The sequence below is a fragment of the Biomphalaria glabrata genome, chromosome 10 (assembly GCF_947242115.1).
Source record: "Biomphalaria glabrata chromosome 10, xgBioGlab47.1, whole genome shotgun sequence".
Taxonomy (NCBI): domain Eukaryota; kingdom Metazoa; phylum Mollusca; class Gastropoda; family Planorbidae; genus Biomphalaria; species Biomphalaria glabrata.
In genome coordinates this window covers 39,067,726-39,086,737 of record NC_074720.1, presented here as the reverse complement: position 1 = coordinate 39,086,737, position 19,012 = coordinate 39,067,726, and the positions used below count along the sequence as shown (strand labels likewise).

At 33.2% G+C, this 19,012-nt stretch overlaps 2 protein-coding genes across 4 annotated transcripts in view; one reads left to right on the top strand and one right to left on the bottom strand.

Moving 5' to 3' along the window:
- Window positions 1-360: 360 nt before the first annotated feature.
- Window positions 361-16,664, top strand: LOC106052245 (uncharacterized). 3 transcript variants are annotated; one of them, XM_056043412.1, is made up of 10 exons: window positions 361-409; window positions 1,958-2,568; window positions 3,876-4,023; window positions 4,499-4,694; window positions 4,832-4,935; window positions 5,966-6,438; window positions 6,897-7,122; window positions 8,383-8,567; window positions 9,497-9,517; window positions 12,011-16,664. In XM_056043412.1, the coding sequence occupies exons 2-10, from the start codon at window positions 2,377-2,379 to the stop codon at window positions 12,353-12,355; spliced, it is 1,890 nt and encodes a 629-aa protein (XP_055899387.1). In that variant the 5' UTR covers window positions 361-409; window positions 1,958-2,376; the 3' UTR covers window positions 12,356-16,664. The 3 variants fall into 3 exon arrangements, with proteins under 3 accessions (XP_055899387.1, XP_055899386.1, XP_055899388.1); XM_056043411.1 differs by lacking the exon at window positions 361-409 and adding an exon at window positions 428-604; XM_056043413.1 differs by lacking the exons at window positions 361-409; window positions 9,497-9,517 and adding an exon at window positions 429-604.
- A 1,738-nt stretch (window positions 16,665-18,402) lies between these two features.
- LOC106052244 (COMM domain-containing protein 9-like) overlaps window positions 18,403-19,012 on the bottom strand; it is a 54,949-nt gene continuing 54,339 nt past the window's right edge. Inside the window, exon 6 of the mRNA XM_056043415.1 lies at window positions 18,403-18,937. Coding sequence (XP_055899390.1) covers window positions 18,797-18,937 — 141 coding nt within the window. The 3' untranslated portion in view covers window positions 18,403-18,796. The remainder of the gene's footprint in view (window positions 18,938-19,012) is intronic.

Genomic DNA, 19,012 nt, shown 5'->3' with positions numbered 1-19,012 from the left:
GGGCCCACTGCGGCCGCATAGGTTGCAGTGGCCTAAGACCGGCCCTGTATATATATATATATATATATATATATATATATAGATATAGATATAGATATAGATAGAGATATAGAGATATAGATATTCATATACATATATATATATATATATATATATATATATATATATATATATATATATGTATATATATATCATGGGCGCAGCCAGGGGGATTGGGGTTTATTTTAGGTGAGATTTTAATACTAAACCATCATTTAATTGCCATAGCGCAGCCAAAAGAAAAAAAAAGGGGGTGGGGGGTAAAACATAGGACATTGTTCTGTTCCTAATCGACCAACAGTTTTTCTTTTTCAGGTCAGTGTAATGTTGATAAGACAACTCTGTATCCGCAATATGGCGGATCGGATAGGTAAATTTAACACTGAGTGACTGACTAGTTCTATGCTCTTATCCTTGATCTTCATAATCAAAGACATTACCATTATTTTTAGATACTAAGATTATTACTTACTCTAGATCTAGATTCTTATTTTAGGAAGATGTAGATGATTTAAAATATTTAAATGATTAGGTCGTACTAGTCGTAGGGTTACGGGTAGTCTAGGTGAGGTTAGAGACTATTACTATTTTGTCGAAAAAAATTCAAACTTGTCATTCCACATTTATCAAAAATCAAATTTTCAAAAAAATTCTTATCTCAGTGTTAAAATAGAATAAATAAATAAAACATATTCATGCATTTCTGTTGAAAATTTCATTTGCATATCTCTATTGGTTAAAAAATTATAACCATTTAATGTCAACATTTGTTTTTTTTTTTGTCGTTTTCGAAATGTCGACCCACATTTAAGAAATTAAAAAAAAAGTTTCAACTTCTATCTCAGAATTATAAAGAAGAAATAAATAACACATAAACATGCATTTCTGTTGAAAATTTCATTCAATTATCTCTATTGGTTTAAAAGTTATGACCATTTATGTGTGAATATGTATTCTGTTTCTGTCGTTTTTCAACACCTACCCCTACATCAAGGGCTTAACACAAAAAAGTGTTAATAGATATCCCAGATTTAAAATTGTCATAATTATCAGAACATAATTGCGCATTTCTATGGAAAATTTCATTGCATTATCTTTAAACGTTAAAAAGTTATAGCAGTTTAAATGTATAAGCTCCTCCTTTCGGTCACAATTTTTTTGGTATTTTAATAGGCTAATTCTTCGACACTAAAATGGTCATAACTTATGTTCTAATTAACCTAGAAGCATAAATGAGGTATCAATGAACTCCATTCAAAAAGATCTATCTAACTATACTAGTTTCATTTAGATTCATTAAAGTTGAATTTTTTATCAAAGTACCTACTATTAGAGTTGAGATCTACAGTGGTCTACACTCAACTTCAACACTTACACTGCCACTGGTCTACAGTAAAAATGACTAATATAAATAGATCTAGTATAATAACTGGTCTACAGTAAAAATGACTAATATAAATAGATCTAGTATAGATCATCATCTAGATTTATTACTTTTTATTACTAGATCTCTATCTAATCTATAGAACTATAGACTATAGAATAATAATAATCTTTATTCATTTATTGTCCTAAGTCCTAAGTAAGTCGTAAATTCCGAAAAGGAAATTTATCTAGATTCCTAGATCCTTGATCAAGCTGCAATTTTGCACACTTGACAACACAATAAAAATGAATTTTAAAAATTAATCAATTAGTTTAGTTAATTAATTATTGGTAATTAATTATTTTGTCTCTTGTTTTGTATCTTAGTCCAGATAAGTGGTAGTATTATTGAATATTGAGAAAGCATGAAATAGTGCTAAAAAAAACAATTGGTAATTTAAAAGTATTTGTCTAATGGCATAGATTTATTGAGTTTGGCCTAGAATTCTTAGATCTATTACAAATGTTTTTCTTGTTTTTAATTTATCATCAGGTTCATCATACATATTGGACGCAGAGACAGTCTAAATATACACCCTGAGGTCAACAAATAATTATATCCTAGGAGGGCATGCAGTGCCTCCTCACTTTTTTTTTTTCTTCAAGGAGCTCAGAGTTTGACACATTAGCCTCAGGCTTTGAACTGGACCTTGTAATTTAGTTTTCAGGTGGATCACTAGTATAGACAGACACTGACAGGGATTGACTGACTGACAAATCATGAAACATTGCAGATTCAAACCATTATGGAAGCATTGATATTCACTTCATGCTATAGTTAAATCTTTTCAGCTTCTGTAACAACTGGCTATATCAGCTGTGAGCTGTCAACTCTTACCTTGCTTTCCCTTCTATCAGTGCCACCGGTCATATTTGTTTAAGAGGATAAGGAAGACGACAAACTCCTAATTCATGATGGGGACATCGACGGGGGTGAAGAGGGATGGGAGAAAGTTTCGTAAGGAGGTGATCATAGCGTGGGAGTTTGTATCCAGCAGTGTGCGGCAGGATTTAGTCGTGAAACTGAACCCTGAGATGCCTATCAGTGGTAAAGACTGGAGAATGCTGGCCTCAAAACTAGGATACAATCAGAGTGAGATCATGGTAGGTTCTGATAGAATTTAGCTCTGTTTTAACTCAAGCTTAATTGTATGTGCTTAATATAACTAACCTCTTCATCAATTTTTATTTAAGAATTATTCAATTTTATCATTGAAATATTTACTTTTATAATGCTTAGATAAACATATATATTGGATCTTGATTGTTCTTGTAATAGAAATATTTCAAATGTTATCTAGTTCTTTATTGTTGAGGTTTGAAAAAAAAAAGTCTAGTTTGAATCACGAACATGTGATGCGGTGTTCTCCATCCCTGGAAACTTCGACCCACAGTACCGTAGGCTACAGAAACAGATGACCTTTACATCATCTGCCCTATAGATCTCAAGGTCTGAAAGGGGAACTTTTTCTTTTCATTTAGCTTGAGTTAGTGAGCGACTGAGAGTTAAATCAGGTTAAATTGTATTTCCGAATGTCCTTTAGGTGAGACAGAAGTTGCTTTGAAGTTCGTCTATTTCCTTGGGTGGAAACCCTAACTTTGTTCAAAACTTGCCTTGCTGACCAGATGCGCAGTAAGACCACTAAGGGTCATTTATTCATTAGGTGGAAAACCTATCTACATAGTTTAGTTGAAATCCTGCCCTACTGACCAAATAAGCTTGCCCTTAAAAAGTAAAAAAGAAAAGTAAAGAGCCCCTTTCAGATCTTGCAATCTTATGTTTTTGTGGCCAACAATTAACGAGGGTGTCATGTGGCCAACACAATGACCAACCACCTTTACTTTTCACAACTAATATCTGGTATTTTATCAAGATTTGTACCGGAGACGCCCAATTTGGAAACCAAGTGCTTTACCACTCATCCACCGTGCCACTACTGCTGACCATATGGGCAGCAAAATCTCTAAAATTCAATGTTGTTGGGTTTTTTTTGGGTGAAAACCATTATACTTTGTTCAAAATCTGCCCTGCTGGCCTAATGTGCAGTCAAGCACAACACTTAATATTGGAGAAATCTGTTCTGTTCTGCTTGTCAATGACATAAATATTTTAGGATTGAATGGATTGATTGATATCACACAAGTTATGTTAACTCTAGACCCCAGAAACATATGACCTTTTCATCATCTGCCCTATAAGACCACAAGGTCTGAAAGGGGAACTTCACTTTTTTACTTTTTCACATTTTATATTCTGTTGCCTTTCTTGTAACTTTTTTTGTATCTTTTATGACTTGCCAGCACTTGCCATTACTTACAAGTTTCAGTGTTATAAACCCCAGACAATGCTCTGCAAATTGTCAGTGGAGGTAATGATAACAGTGACTTTTTTGTGTTGTTTATTCTGTCAGTTTATTGAGTCTGCAAAAGAACCGAACACAAGCTTTCTATTCAAATTATATGGACAAAAGCCAAACGCCACTTTGAATGCCGTTTACAATTGCCTGGAAGAAATGGAGAGAGAGGATTGCTTGGAAATCATAGATGAAGCTTATGCAGGTAGATCTATATTGCTCTGATTCTAGCAGTGTGATCTTGAGACATGAGGTCGTTCCCCCTTTTAAAAAAATTGTATAGATGCTTTTTTTTTTTTTTTTTGTTAGTCTAGATCTATTACAAATTTAATTACATGGCTGATCCAAATTAATTGATGCAGGAACGCTAAGTAATATAAACTTTGTTTTTTTTTTAAGTAATTTTTAAAGTTTTTCTTGTTTTTAAATTAATTTGAACAGAAGAATACATGATTTGCTAGAAATTGTATTATACTTGGGAATTATAAGACGGGAATTTATAATTTTTTATATGAGGAAAAATAATATATAATAGTGTTAGAGAGTTGACTACAAAATCTTTTAAGGCTTTTCAGAATTTTGCAATAGTAAAATAAACGTGGATGTTTAACTATCTCAGGTTAAATTCATCAGTAGCATGGCAAGTGAAATTCATTTTGAATGTCTCTTTGCTAATACAGACATTTACAGAATGGCTACAGAGAAGAGATATGATGGTCAAAGTGGAATGACCGAAGGACCTTATTCATGGACAGCACCTTTGCACTGCCCTCTACATCAAAGCAGTATGCCAATGAGCCCTTCGCAGTGTACATGCTATTGTTCTGCCCAGAGTTACCATCCAATGCCTCACCTACCTGCATTCTTTCACCAGAAGTAAGTCAAGATGGCTATTTTTTTTTTTTTTAAATCAGTAACACAAAAAATTGATTCATGCTCTGGATACTAAAATCTTCAAAAAGTGAATACAATTTTGAATGTATTAATGTGGATAATACTTTTATTGTCCCCAGCCAAAGAGCCTTCGCTTCTCTCCCCTCCCCTCAACAATCGCCAACAGATAAATATCGTCACCTTACGGCACAGCACAGTCGTCCCCAGCATGGGTCCGTTTCTGGTAAGTTTGTTTTGATCTTAAGTAGTAACTAAGAGTGACCAGTGATAATAAAACTTAATTTCATAAATCAGTTTTCTTTCCCAAACCTTCATTTCACAATGGTCTATCATCTTAATTCTTTTAATTCTAAATATGAGATTTGTTATGGTAGATCTTAGGGGGCGTGATGGCTGAATGGTTAAGCGCTGGCTTCAAAACCATGAGGTCCCAGGTTTGAGTCTTGATGAAGACTGGGATTTTTAATTTCAGGATTTTAAGGATGCCCCTGAGTCAGACCAACTCTAATGGGCACTTGACTTTAGTTAGGGAAGTAAAGGTAGTTGGTCATTATGCTAGCCACATGACACCTTGCTTGCTAACCATTGACCAATGAAACAGATGACCTTTACATTATCTTCCCCGTAGATTGCAAGGTCTGAAAGGGGGGTACTTTACTTTTTATTTTCTTGTTCTTGGTTACAAGTCTAAAGGTCCTGGGTTCAGGTCTCTCAATTTGAGAACCTTCCTTCTTCCATTTAGTTCCAAAGGATAGCTAACATCCGTTGCAGCAATGTCTTCTTTTTTTAAATAACTTTTTTGTGCTTTGATATCCATTTCTTTTTTTTTTTTTACTGGTATAGAAATACATTTATTTGCTTTTATAACAAAAAGTTTGGAAAAATTTCTGTCATTCTTCACATCAGTAGCATGGTGCATACATACTTCCCTGTGACTTCCCCCACACATAGAATTGTACAAGTCACTGTGACTTCATGTCACTTTTTTACATATTTATAAGACACAAGTTTTTCTTCTTAATTTTGTATGTTATAAAAGCATAGTTAAGGGTCAATCTTCAGTATGATTTGGACTAATATAACTTCATAAAGTTGTAGCTAATATCTTGATGATGTTGCCTAAAGTTATACCTACCATCTTGATAATGTTGCCTAAACTTATATCTACTATCTTGATGATGTTGCCTAAAGTTATACCTACCATCTTGATAATGTTGCCTAAAGTTATACAGTTTGTTTGTTTCCATTGACAGGAGCTTTACACAACAATATAAGTCCCTTTGACAATAGTAACATCAGCGGCAACTATAACAGTCAAGACATGATGGACTCTCAGACTAAAATGGCAAGGCAACATTCTGACGAGTGTAATGAGGCACAGGGATGTGTAGGAGATGAGAGTAGGCTTTACCAGAACATCAGTGATCGGAATGGCCCTTTTAGCCCTAGTAACATGAACTTCAGGTTTCCTGGGCCAGGACAAAAAAGTGCTGAAGTCAAGATGCAACAGATGCCTCAAGCTGGACCACCAAACTCAATGAATCTTAGCCGGGGAAGACAGCTGAACACCAGTGTGAATTATGTTAATGGCCAGACTTTTGGCATGTGTCCAGGGCAAGCTGCCAATGCTGGTGGTGGTCAGAGCCTTGCTTGCTTAAAATCCATGGTGGACAGTCATGAGAATTACAGACCTGCAGCAGAATACAATCATGCACTGGATCGAAGTGTAAATATCTTAAAATATTATGTTAGATTTATATATATATATATATATATATATATATATATATATATATATATATATATATATATATATATATATTATATATTATATATCTGTTGGTAATTTGGTTTTAACATTTGACCAAAGATAGTCATAGGCTAGCTTCATTACTTTGTCACAGTGTGTGATACTGTAACCTCACTGCCAGGTTTAGATGTATAGTTTGGGGATTTCTTAGATGATATTGAAGCTTCTAATATGCTGTTAATTGCTCAAGAAATACAACTTTTCTTGATTCAAATTAAAGGTTAATTAAATGGTTGATATGTAGTAGTTAGTTAATGATCTCATATAGGACAAAATATTTATTAACCTTTATTATCTTGTATTCATGTCCTGGCAGCCATTTTAATTATGATAAACACTAACAGGAATTATCTATCACTAATTTGAAATGACAGATGGAGACAGAGAGAAAGAAGAGGAATGATAAGGAACCCTTTGACACACTTGCTTCTTTCTCGTCATCCAGCAGCAGTGGCTCGTCTTCAGGGAAGTCGCACCCATCCTCTACATTTCCTTTTCGGATCAAGACTAAGACTCCAGTCGAGGACTTGTCTCAGCTTACCATTTCCAAAAAATCAACCTCAATGCCACAAGATATGAAACCTGCTGAGTATCGAAAAGGTTTGATGGATCTTGTGTTGTTGACTTGTTTTTAAATTCAGCATTCATGCACAATTTAACTAACAAAATATTTTTTTTTTAATTTTTAAATTATATATTTTTAAAAATCTCAAACTAAAACTGTTTAACTCTTTCTCTCCGTAATTATTTTTCCATGTTTTGAGGAATTCTTCTTTTTGCTCATTACCATTTCATTCCCCTGTTATGATTAAGCTTCAATAACCTTTATGGTTGTTATCAGACATTGTTTTATTTGGTATAGAATAAAAGGGAAATGCATGCTCTTTTTATAAAAGTTTATAAATGATGGTATCGTCAATTAGGAAAGAAAGAGTTAAATCGACCCGTTTTGGGTTAGGGTTTGTTTGTACATGCTTTATCAACCCAACATTCATCAACCCAGAATACCTATTATTTGTAACATTACTGGCAGTGGGTAAAAAAAGAAGTGTAACTTAGGCCTTCTCTGCTTTGTGTAACATGTTATGAATACAAAGAGCTTGTTGAACTTTGGCTCAACTGAGTTAAACTTATTTCCCTTTTTTAAATTATTTAAAAAGTAATTTTCACTAGGGGATGATTTTTCTTGTATTTTTTTTAAGTTATACAGTCACTATCTATACAACTATGCCTGGTTGTGCGATTTGTGTTGAACCCTGCCAGTATAGAATTTTGCGACAAAATGTGACCCTCGGACATCTTGAAAAGGAAATCCTAAATAAAGCTTTGAAAAAACTGGCCAAAAAAAATCTTTTTGGTCTGCTTTAGCCCATCTTTGTGGAGCCAAACCAGCTTTGTCTAACAGTAGTGCTTGTTGGTGCCCTAAAAGTGTCAATGTTTGACATTTGTACTTCATGTGTGCATATCTGAAGTTTTCTAAAGTTATGGGAAATGTCTCATAATTTATCTGCATTTATCAAGCAATGTTTTTTCATTGATTGGGATATTCCCATTTTTGAAAGCGAACATTGTGTTTAGTTACTTTTGTTTGATCAATATTATTCGCTATAACCTAACAAATGTCCTCAATGTCCTGAAACATAATTTTGTCCTAAACATCGTCTTGCAATTATAGAAAAAACTAAAAGCTATTAATGTTTTTGGGAATGTAGTGTTCCATTACTGATGTATTGTTTTTATTTTGTCAAATTTTTTTTATTTTTTTGTAATTTCATGAAATTTGTAATGTAGACCAAAACTAGTACCAAATAATGTCCAAATTTTTTTTGTTAACAATAAATAGTTTTTTTTTCTGTGCAGCTTTTAGAAACACTAAAGTGTTTGTGACTTACAGTTTTGATAATGAAATTCATGGGAAACAGGTGCTCTCCCTTTGCAAGTTCCTTCAGACCAATGGATTTGCATGCTATGTGGATGTGAAAGAAAGCAAGGAGGATAACTCTGTTGGAAACATCATTGAATGGTGCTCTAAGAAAATGTCAGAGGTATGTGCATAATAGATTAGTGATTACAAGTTTGACAGTTGTTGACTGAAACAATAGAATGAGATTTTGTCAGTCGTTGGTTAAGAAAATAGTTAGTATGTTGGGTCAAGATGCATTAGACACCTAACCATTAGAGTTTCTGATTTCATGTAATTGAGATATCAGTTAACTGGTTCTACATTTAAGATTCTAGTTTGGGTATAAACATGGCATAAATTATCTGTAGAAAAAAAAAAGGAGATAAGTTAGACCTTGTCATTGAGTCCTAAAGTTGAAGAAAGATTGCAGGTTTTAGAAGGGCTATGAAAACCCTCAAGTACTTCTCAGATACTTATACGTGGATCTTCTCAAATACTTATACTTAGGTTTCCTCAGATACTTATACTGGGATCACCTCAGACAGGTATACCTAGGTCTCCTCGGATGGCTGCCTGGTCGTGCGGTTTGTGCGCTGGACTGTCGTTCAGATTTATCGACAGTTGAGGGTTCAAACCCTGCCCGCTCCCATCCCCCGACGTCCTGTGGGAGGTTTGGACTAGGAAGTAAACTATCTTCAACTCTGAAGGAACATCTGATACATGTAAAACAAACAAACAAACAATAGTCAAACAGTTCTGTCTCAAATCAATAGATATAAAATGTTATGGAAAAAAAACAGTTAACAAAAAACTTTAAAAACATTAAAAATATATTCACAATTATAATCATTTATTTATTCTACTTGACATCCTTTCACTTTTTTCAGAGGAAAAAAAAAATAATTCTGTATTAACAAATTGTTGCACTAGGGAACATGAAAACTAATGTCAGTATCAACCCTGAACTGTTGCATCTTTCATCAGTTGAATTTGAAAAAAAAACTGAAATTATTTTCCACCTTTGATCACATTGTTAGAAAACATTTCAAAACCATTATTGTTTGTTCACAGATTGACAAACGTCTGCTATGGGTGAGAGCATTCAGTTATCCCAGTCATTTCATTGGCAACATTCTAAACTGTCTGAAAATAGCTTTTTACAATACAGTCGAACCTCATTAAGTTCAACTTGCAAGAGGATTTATTTTGTTCTAGGGCAAAGTCAAAAGTTCTTTAACACTCAACTTAAACATTTTGTAAATGCATATCTCTTGGCAGTAAACAAAAGATGGCTTTCAACTAATTGTAATGTAAATTGCATTATTTAAATGGATGTCTAAAGCTTTGTTACTGTTGTTCAGCGTCATGAATTAATAAAGTCTCGCATACAGTCTTCCATTCAATAAGTTTAAAGGTATCACACATTGTAGGGCAAAATTGGAATATACTATTCTAATGTCTATAAATGCTTGAAATGGTCTGTATCATTTGTTTTAATTTTGGTACATAATCCATGTTTCTTTTAACCAAAACCTCATTTACCTGAAATTTTTTGAAAAAAAAAAATGTCATTAACATCAGGCTTGATTGGGACAAAACTTTAAAATAATTTGATTTACCTTAGTTTTCATATAAGGTTAGACTGATTACGCGGAGCATTTTTTAATTATAAAGTCATCTAACCAACCTGAATAAGATTGGGACACTTACAAATCACTTAATCATTAATTATATTTAGAAAAGAAAAGTGAGTTGTCTCCCATGGATTGAAAATGAATAAAATTACAATAATAAAAAAAAACAACTGATATTTGAGATGCAAGTTTTAGTAGATAATTTTTGCAGTCATCAAGGAATAGCTCAACAAAAATAAAATGGTTAATTAGGGTCTGCAATGGTGATGTTATCATGAAAATATTAACAGTGTACAACAAGAGGGGACGCCCAGTTTTAAACTGTTTTATTTAAGTCCTCATTCATTACAAATAAAACTTCTGAAAACTTTCAGTTTCTTAGGAAGTTGAATTCAATTTCAGTTGACTCTGCTCTGTATCTTGCCTGTTCCTCTTTTTTACTCACTATATTTGTATTCTTGTATACAGAATTAGACTAGACTAGGCAACATTTTCTATTGCTTTTTGCATCCTTTTTTTTTTTTTAATTATATTTTTTTTTCTGCTTGTTTTGTTCCAACTCAATAATCTGGCCAATAGTGCAATTGCTAAATATTCTTTTTAAAAAACTTAAATGCCAGAAAGAAATGACATTTTATCTGTTTTGTTGGGGTGGGAGCTACTATGCCTAGAAGTGTTATGTACTAAAGGGAGATGATGCAATGACTGATTTTATTTTTCCCTACTCAAATGTGATGCAGTTTTGAAAAGAGACAGTACTATAATATCATGGATTTTAAAAATTATCTTATACTGTTACGGGTTCGTGTTGGCTTGGTGGTAAAGCACTTGGTTTTCGAACCTAGAGGTCCCAGGTTTTAATCTTTGTGTAGACTGGGATTTTTATTTCAGGATTTTAAGGACGCCACAAAGTCCAACCAACTCTAATGGGTACCTGACTTAAGTTGGGGAAAGTAAAGGTGGTTGGTCATTGTGCTGGCCACATGAGACCCTGCTCGTTAACCTTGGTAAAAAAAACATAGATTGCAAGGTCTGAAAGGGGTAATTTACTAATTTTACTTAACTTATTCTGGTACACAATATATAATCCACACAATAATACTAGTTGTTCCATGTACAATTATTTAATTGGTCAACCTTTATAGAAAAAAAAATTACACATTTAACTCAGTAGACTGAACTTTAAACTGATCTGACTTGCACATATCTTTGTAGTCTACTGTTGTCCAGAACTGGCTCACCCATCAGCAACCTGCTATTTTTTTCAATAGGTTTCTTTGGAATTTTTACTTTGGCCAAATGTTTTATTTGTTTTCAAATTTATTATCATTTGGCTTATTTTTTTTAGTTTCAAGACAACTTTCTATACCAATTGCTTAGTTTCTGATGTCACATGTGTGCCTGTAACACTAATGGTAAAGTGGGTCAAAGAAAATCAAATGCTGTGCTATTTTGTTTGGATATGAATTTTTAAACTATCCTAAGTTTAACTATCAACTTCTTTCAAGCGGCAGGGGTTTTGGTTTGCATTTAGGATATTGTTGAGTATATCTAGCTCTGTTGGGTACTGTACATCATTTGTGGAAATTAAAGTTGGTAACTATTGTGCTAGCTTCTAGTACATTAATGACACATGGGATCTTCTGCTGAAAATGGGATGTGTGGATGGAGTGGCATAAACCTCTTGGCTATGTTAGCTTGAGTTTGTAGCCTGACTAGGACTAGGATTGTTTAATTTTGGATTTGACTCAGGTTGGGCTGTTTTTTTTTAAATCTTCTGATATCTGTCTCCCCCCCACCCCCTCAATTTCTATTGGACCAGAGAGCTTTTAGCATGCTAAATGAGCTTGGAAGACACACTATACAAAAGTAGTACCAATAATGCTAAATGGCTTTCCAATATACAATGCCAACATTTGGATGAATAACTTGTGGCTTTGAACTTTTTCAGGCTGATTTCATCTTGGTCTGTGTATCCCCAAAATACATACAAGACATTGGAGATGCTGGCAGCAGGAGAAACAAAAATCTGCCTCAAGTCAGTGAACGCAAACTTCACACCAAAGAAATTTTTAGCCTGATGGAAAACGAACATTTGAAAAGCAACGGTAATGGTGCAGCCAGGCAGGTTCAGATTGTACCACTGATGTTTGGAGGCATGCAGCCCACTGGCCTGCCAACCTGGATGACTGCCAACCGGCCTGTGTACAGGTGGCCTGATCAATACCTGGACCTTGCTTGGCTGCTTACTAAACCGCAGGAGCGGATAAAAGAGTCCAGACGCTGCATGGATTGACTTACAAATACACAGCTGGAAGCCAAAAAATGTTGATTGTTGTTTTAAAAATCTTTTTTGTCAATTATGTTGATATGCTGTTGTTTCATTATTAGTTGACCATACACTCATACAAATGTTATTTATAAAATTTATTTTTCTTGTTATCAATATAAGAGAAAGATCTAACAAATCTTTTTTTTTTTTCCTGTTAATAAAAGTGTCCTGAAAGATTACCATCTTTTTAATGCTTGAAATGGAAGTCGGTTGTATATTATCCATTAGTAAATGCTTCAATGTTGAAATGCTCTGGTTCTACACTAGATAGAAGCTTTTGTTTTGTACTGTTGATAGTTTAGAGTTTAAGAAACTGTTTTGCATTTATTCAGCTAGATGGTCTTTTGTAAAGAGTAAAATGTTGAAACAAAAGAAGGCATCTTGTACTCTTGCTACTTGTAGTTCCATGTTAAAAATTTTTTTAATGTTATTTTGTCTGTGATTGCAATGTACCTATGATTCAATTTTTTTTAGCTTTCTAATTACAAATATGTGTTCTAAAAACTAATTTGATGCTTTAGGTTCTGTCTACAACTAACAACTGTTTACTACAGACCATGTTTTGTCTGTCTTGATCACATTTTTAAGTACTGTCAGCACTTTCCTGGTTTACTTACAGCTTGTATATATGTACCAAACATTCATCTTTACATGTGTGACAAAAACCTTCAAGGTTGACTCACTATTGCTCTGTATTTATTTTGTACGCATTCTTCTTAACTCTCTTTGTGAACCACACATGTACCGGTACTCATTATTTTTTGGAGTCGTGGCTCTTTAAAGTCCAACAAGATTGATGACTTTTTCTTAAACTGACATTTTTTAAATTAGGTTTGTAGTTTTTCTCAGTTCTCTAAAACAGTCTGTAAGAATCGTATATCTAAAAGTACTTATAAAAAGAAGCTGAACTATATATCTCATATTATCTCTGTCACATTACCTTCATGAAAAAAACAATTTCCCTAGTGCCTTGTCCACCTCCCCACCTTGTTCAATGCATAAAATGGCAGCATCTCGGAAGTCACTGCCCCAAACACTGAAAGATTTGTAGATAGATAGACTCAAACTTTTTTTGACCTGGGGACTCCTTTATATAGTCAAAACATGCCCACAGACCCTTAAGTGAAAAAGCTACATAAATGCTTAGTAAGGCTATTCAAGTTACAAAAGCGAAAAATAAAAAATTTTTAAGGGCTGTCAATTGAGATTATAACTTTTTTTAAAAGTAATTTTGTTTTTAATTCATCACTTGGATGAAATTGATAAGATTTTATGAGTGTATTTATGTCCAGGTCAATGTTTGTAAGTAGGAGCTGCAAATCTCAACGATCACAAATTTCTAGTTGGTTTCTTATATTTGTGATGAGGTTCATTGCAGCCATGAATCCACGCTGTACCAAATAAGAAGTCAACAACTTCTGTACAATGACTCCTAATGAAGGATCTAATATTGGAATCTGCTTTTTCTAACCAGAATTTTTGATATCCTTTGTTCAAATATTGGTTAATTTTCATCAGTTGTGAATATTTCAATAAGCTACTCCTGTATTAGTATGGACTTATCTGTGATTAGGATCTGAATTTGTCCAAGGGTTCATTGCCTAGTCACAAATATCCAAGTGTTCAAGTCTTTGGTTAAGGTTGTCACATGTCTTATCTTATCAGATGAAATGTCTTTTAGAGAGGAAGTTATTTTAATTGTATTCAATTTTCATCTTTCTGCAGACCACTGTTTGAGAACCCCTGCTATAAACTATCTAAGTTTATCAATATCTTAGACATGACGAACAGGAAATAGTTGGCTGCACATCAGAATTATCTCATTTTATTCTTTCTGGGGAATTAGATTTATTAAACAGTCATTTGCTCGTAACCCATCTCGCAGTTTAGGGAATTTTCAGTTCTATTTAATTTCAACTTTATTGTTTAAGAGTCTGTAAGCTTAATCTGCTTAGACCATAGAAAGTCAATCGAAATGCTATCTATGAGGATCCCAGTGCTGAATAGATAAAACTAAATAGAATCAAACGTTATTTCATTACTGTTTAATATTGGGAACTTTTTTTTCCCCATTCTAAAACCGACATGGACAGGTTTTAGTGTACACTTTAAAAGTTTGCAGCACTTGAAGTTATTTTATATAAGAAATAATAATAATAATAATAATCTTTATTATCCGTAAGGAAATTTGTCTTACAACTTGTGCATTACACCAAACAAAAAACATTATAACTATAAGAAACCAAAGTGTACATTCACACCAGATCCTTCTTAATGTGGTTACCAAAGTGTCTAGAAAGCCTGCCATCATAGGTTTTAAGTTCAAATGTTTAAGTCAAAGATCTGTTTGGGATGAATTGTTTTACAAGCACATGACAGAAAAGTCCCATGTTGAAAAACATGCAGAGAACTGAATGCACAAGACTGTACAGCTCAGTAGCTTAGAAATCTGGCTATAAGAAGAAATCGAAAGCATAAGAGGCAGCAGAAAAAACCCTGACAGATACTCCTCCCCTATAAATGTCCATAAATGCAATGCAGACCAGAGTACATGAGCTTACCAAAGTACTAATAATTTTATGTCTGCTTGGAGAGTACAAATCATCATTTCAAATTCCCTTCATCTCCACCTCACCTGGTTAAGATAGGTCTAGTTATTGTCTAGAATGGTAGAACTTCTGACTTATAGTAGAGAAAGATACAAGTGTCAATGTTGTTATTTAAAATGCCTGTTACCATGTGCAGATACTTCTCTTATTGAAATAACTATTGAGCAGCTAAAAAGATACAAAAAGGGCAAAGACAAATGAAAGTAGTTGTCCAGAAAGTGTCAATGTTAATTCATTCCTCAAAGAATTGTTTTAAGAACCATTTCAGCCTGTTGTGTATATTTTTTTGTTGTTCCTTGATAATTAACTTTTAATTTAAGCATGTTTCCAAAATTGTTGGCCTCATTTTTAGCTTAGAACATATTTTTGTCCTGTCTCACAGACACTTGAACATTTTTATTTCTGCATTATCCAGTTGGTTCAAGCAGTTTCTTTTTCTTTGTTGTTCCATAGACTGACCAAAATGTTGAAATGGAAAACAGCTAGAACAGCCGGTTTAATACAGTTTCTTTTTCTTTGTTGTTCCATAGACTGACCAAAATGTTGAAATGGAAAACAGCTAGAACAGCCGGTTTAATACAGCAATCTTATCAGTATTTTATAAGAGATAGAAATGTGACGCTTCAATGGACATGTACTTGAATGTTCAAGCTTTTTCACAATTCATTGTTTTTATTGTTGCCTTTTGTTCATAGTGATAGATTTTATATATATTTATTTATTTTTTAATCTCAAACCTGGCACCAATACCAAATTAGCATAGTCTAAATATAGAATCTGCCCAAATCATTTCATTGTTGTAAGCACTTAGAAAGTCATTGTTCTTTCTTCCCCCCATCCCTCCACAGAATAGTTGACTTACCATTTAATTGAAATCACTTTTTGTTTTGAGCCCTCAATGCAAATTTGATTGTACACTTTTGTATGGCTTCATTCATTGTTTTAAAATTCAGATATTTATTATAAGTTGTGCACTTGAGCATCTGGAAACTAATCTGTGGAAGTCTATGCCTCGATGAAATATTCAAACACAAATTACCAGTTAATAATTTTGACATCTTGCAGTTTGTAGTAAAATGTGCATTCAATTTTCTTTAACACTACACTCAAATTAAAAATAAATAATTGCATTTGGTCACTGATCAGATGTATTGTGTTAACATTTGACCATTTGTCAGTAGATTCTGTTGGAATAGAGTTGGACATTATTTAATTCCAACCATTAGTATTATTTTATTTTTCAAGTTTTGTTTTACGGTTTATCTAAATGTATAAAAAATGTTTAAACATGCTTTGTTGTTTTATCATTTCTTTACGATCATGACATGCTCTCTCAATGGCTGTGTCTGTATACCATTATTGTAAGAACTTCTGGCTGTTTCAATATGTTTTTTCTTAAGTCAGTCTTATTGTGTATAATTTCTTGTTCCATCTTCTGGCTCCGTGTGTATGTATACTTTGTCTTCTGGCTCTGGTAACAGCTGTTCATTTATACTTTGATGGCCCAGTGTTTCTGGCAATTTAAATGGCAGTGTGTATATCTCATCTTTTTTGCTTGCCGCGTGATACCGATTGTGCCATTTATCAAAATATATTTTTAATGTGTAAATATTTCTGTAATATTGTAAAGACAAAAAGAAAAATAAAGCAACTGGTAAACTTGTTCTGTTGTCTTTTTTTTTTTTTTTTTCATTATTGCTTTAGTTTATTACAGTAGAGAGCGTGATCAATTATAACAATCAGTATTAAGACAACGTACCAGTATGTGACTTTCAGTCACTTGTATACCAATTGGTACCATATTGTACTTGCCTTATTTATCAAGCTGTCTTGTGTTGTTAAGAAAGTTAACAAAAAAATTCACTTGTACAGGAACATTTGCAAATTAAGGTCAACAGTGAGCTAAGTCTTTGTGAAACAGTAAATCAACTATTACATTTCCTTAGTGCAGTGTTTCCCAAACATTTGACTTATGTGTACCCCTTTTATTCTTTCTGTAACGTTGAGTATCCCCCCCCCCCTTCTGACAAGGATCTTGTGTTAATGTTATATGTAATCCATTCGAAATTGTCTGTTTCAATCAGGGAAATAGTTTTTCAAGCTCATTTGCGAACTGTCCAAATGCTGTGTTATGCATTTCAGAGTATCAGCATCAATTTAGTCGCCGAATATTTGTTAGAAACTTATGAAGAGAGGGAAACGAGTCTACTTCTCCATTTCCAACTATCTTTTGCCATAAATTTAGTTTTGCGATGGTAGCGCTCACTTTCTCTTCACCATAAAATAATGAATTTTTCTTCTTGTACAGTAGTGATAAGGTGAGGCAGTTTAAATCAGAGAATATATCTGCTAAATAAGCAAGTTAAATCCTTTTCTAGTCATGCAAACTATTCCTCAACTCAGATCTATCATTAAGAAACCATTGAAGTTCAATAATCAATTTAGAATTTTTCCTTGAGATCGCCAACAAATAACAGTATGGAAAAGAAGCTGTAAAGACCACTTACATACACATACTTGCGAAAAAAGGACTGTTTTTAATGCAATTATCTTTTTCATGCTTTCAATTTCATCCAAAACTTTCTACAGATCAATGGACATTTTAGGTGCTGCCAAACCCTCTCTGTGTACACAACAATGAGTGGATATAACATTTAGGGCAACATTTTTGAATTCATGCAATGATACCTTTATTAATTCCAACCATAATTTTCACTCCATCTGTGCTTTTTCCAACACATCTATTCCAATCAATATTGTTCTCTTGCATAATCTGTTCATAGCATTAAAGATATAATCTCCTGTTGTGTGAACTAATAAAGGCTCGCAAAGTAAAAATTTGCATGAATTTCTTCTTTTTTTTTTTTTATCTAACATACCCCATAGATTTGCAAAATTCACAATATTAACCCACTGTAATTTAGCCCCTCGAAAATGATCTACAACATTAGAGAGTGACAATATGTGGTGATCTTGACCTTTTAAAACCACATATATGAAATAAAACATATTTTAGGGCACATAATAAATGACGAACCTCTACACATGATGAAGCTTTAGAAAAAACACTTAACCATTTTGCACACTCTGTCATATTTATAAAATTGAATCTTTTCATATCCTGATCTTTCTAAAAAAAATTTTAAATTAAAAATAACACCAGTTATGAGTGTACAAATACTAAAGAATGTGAATTTAAAATTATTAATAATTAATATTAATTAATTATCTAAACATAATAAATTGGTATTTTTTAAAAAATCATTTAACAAGGTTCAACCCGTACCCTCTTCAAAGTCTTCCAATACCCCAGAGGGTACACGTACCCACTTTGGGAAACACTGCCTTAGTGATACATTCCAGATGTTACATGTGTTAACAGCAAATTAAGAAGAAAACAAATTATTTTAACATAGTTTATTATTTTATCATCATAACAAATCATTGTTTCAAACATATATAAATCTAGGGGAGATGATTGGGTATTGAGCAGAAACTTTTCTGCATAGTAATATATGGCATACAGACAGACATAATCAATATTCTTTAACAAAACAAAAGGGAAAAAAACATGAAGATAACAAAAACCTTGAGTCCAGTACAGTTTTTTCCATGTGTTTGATTCTAACAATACATAATCTATCTCAACTCAAAGTGTGCTGCAATACAATACTATAATCCAATTCTCTCCCTTAGCAAGATCAAATCACAATGTTGCAATATTCATTTGTTCAATACAAATTTACATTTTAATAGTCTCTTCATCAAATAACATCATTCTGAACCAAAAGTCAATTTATCTGTTGGCCACTGAAGCTAACTGGTCTCTTATTTTACCCAGCCCATCAAGCATTGTGTCCAAAGTCTCTTTACTCAATTCAACACTGACATTTTCTATTCCCGCCGTCTGCTGAATTTTGCCAGGTTGTTCCTGAATCTGTTAACAATAACCAAAAATGTAATAGAGAGAAACGTAACTTTTTTTTTTTAGGTCTCTAGAGTATATAAATAT